This window comes from Bison bison, unplaced genomic scaffold, assembly GCF_000754665.1.
Source record: "Bison bison bison isolate TAMUID 2011002044 unplaced genomic scaffold, Bison_UMD1.0 scf7180017850846, whole genome shotgun sequence".
NCBI lineage: Eukaryota > Metazoa > Chordata > Mammalia > Artiodactyla > Bovidae > Bison > Bison bison.
This window is the reverse complement of record NW_011481419.1, coordinates 11,233-13,457: the sequence shown is the minus strand read 5'-3', so window position 1 is coordinate 13,457 and position 2,225 is coordinate 11,233. Positions and strand designations below refer to the sequence as shown.

Below are 2,225 nucleotides of genomic sequence, written 5' to 3'. Positions count from 1 at the left end.
TCATGGACTACACAAATGGAACTTTCAAGTTCACTCACAAGTGAGTGGTCACCTTTGATTGGCATGTCCTCTGAAGGTCCTAACAATGGACCCTGTTCTAGGTTACACAGATGAGTTACTTAAGAGTTGTCACAAGGTCTGCTCTGACCCCGTCCCATCCCCCTTTACCAAGTGGACTGAGCATTGGGCTGCCTGCACACTCCGCCTACCCCTGGCTCTCAGAACCTGACAGCTCTCTGCTGGGCATGACTTGGAAGAAAACAAGTATAACATGTTTTCTGGTGGCAAAATGCTTTCGATGTGTTTGAAAACTTTCTTAATCAAGGTAATAAAACATTGAATAAATTACCACTCTGCTAACTGGGAGCAGTTCATATTAATATTTTAACACACCGAAGAAGTAAGATTAATAACAGTGATTCTAACGCATACTCTTGACACAGAACTCCTTCGGGGAAGGGGGAAGGATAGAGTCGTTTTATTTGCTTCTTGAAATGTGTAGTTTGTGGGGTGGAATGAGGCATAATAGAGGGCGGGGTTATTTGGAGCATTTTGTGTCATTCCTTGAGGATGGATAGAGAAAGCTTCTGTTTGATTCTATTGAACATACAAATAGCATTTGAGGCCCAGGTTCTGATTTGGGGTCTTCACTGGGGGTGTGAGGATGTGGCTGACCTGGGTGTCTGTCCCTCCTTCTCTAACCTGAGGGATGTTCTTCAGCGGATTTCCGCTCTCTTTAAGCATCAGTCATCAATGCTTAAACATGTGTTGTCAACTATTGCCACCGACAGAACGGACCTGTCAAGGGAGAATGGTCTATACTTGGCCTTGTGTCATCTAAGATGTTAGCAGCCGTGGCATCTCTGTATGGGCCATACCAGATCCTCTCAGCAGCCCTGTGGAAGCTTGGGAGAAGTTCAGGGGCAGCTTACCCTGGGCCAGGCCACTGGAGCAGCAGAGCCCTAGACAACACTATCTGCATCTCCAAGCCCTTCCCACAAGTTTTTGCCCCCTCACCAGGACGCCCACCGCACTTCAGTGAGCTGTTAGATCCAAGGATGTATGCTTTTGAAAGTGGGCACTGCCAAGCTATGGAAAGGCCACCCTTGGAAGGTTCACTGTGTGGTGGTCTGATGGCATCCCCTACTTTCTTCCCACAGGAAGTGGTCTTGTACTGCCTGGAGAATAAGATTTGTGATGTGAACCATCGAGACAACGCGGGTTACTGTGCCCTGCATGAAGCTTGTGCAAGGGGATGGCTCAATATTGTACGACATCTCCTTGAATATGGCGCTGATGTCAACTGCAGTGCCCAGGATGGGACCAGGTAAGTGGTGGGGAACCCCAGGAGGAAAGATGGAGTGTGAGCACCATGTAAGCACACTGATGGAATCAGACATCTTTCTGGCAAATTTACATAGAATTTTAAAACTTAGTGATGCTCTCATGGACAGAAATCCCTGGAAATGTTGCACCTGCATGGATAATCAGGGGTGTTGCCTTTTATGACCCCAGACTCTTTACCAGCATCTGTTCAATCACCATATTTAAAGTACACGTGCGTTGAAAGTCCCTGGAGTACAGACAGGGCCGGGGCCAGTGGCTTCAGAGGATCTGCTGTGGTCACCCACACCCCCGGCCCCCTACTCTTTCCTTGACCTTGGTTTATTGGCCAGAGTCCCAGGTCTGAGTCAGCCCAAGCATCTTCTGGGTTGTGCCTGGGATGCTACCAGGAGGCGGGGCACTAGGGCTTTCCTGACAGTCATAAAATGAGCAAAACTGAAATGTATTTGGTGGTTCATGGTTTCCAAAAAGCATTCTTTCCAGATGGGACTGTGGGTTGTGTTTCCAATCCCAATAGACACAGAAAGGACTCTGGACTCTCCGGAGAACTCACCCTGCCTGCCGACTGCTTCTGAGCCAGAGGGTTGATCATTGATCTCCAAGTTGGTTTCAGGAGAGGTTCTACTTTACCCCTAGTTTCTTTTAGAAATGGCAATCTTTTTTTTTTTTTAATGGTATAAATAATTGCTTGTCATGTTGGCTTCCATGATGTTGGGGTTTCCCCCCCCCCGCCCCCATAAGTTATCTTCTTACAGTCTGTCACTATTTAAGTTCATTGGGAAAGTTTTCATCATGGCCTGAGTTCCTCCTTAGGCTAAGTGGATTAAGAGAGATTTGCATTTGAGAATTAGGCCTGAGATAGTCTCTTCATCTGTCCTATA

General features: G+C 47.2%; 1 protein-coding gene across 1 annotated transcript in view; it reads left to right on the top strand.

Moving 5' to 3' along the window:
• Window positions 1–6: 6 nt before the first annotated feature.
• LOC104995495 (BRCA1-associated RING domain protein 1-like) overlaps window positions 7–2,225 on the top strand; it is a 2,931-nt gene continuing 712 nt past the window's right edge. Inside the window, exon 1 of the mRNA XM_010849375.1 lies at window positions 7–1,327. Within this exon, the coding sequence (XP_010847677.1) occupies window positions 843–1,327 (485 nt within the window). The 5' untranslated portion in view covers window positions 7–842. The remainder of the gene's footprint in view (window positions 1,328–2,225) is intronic.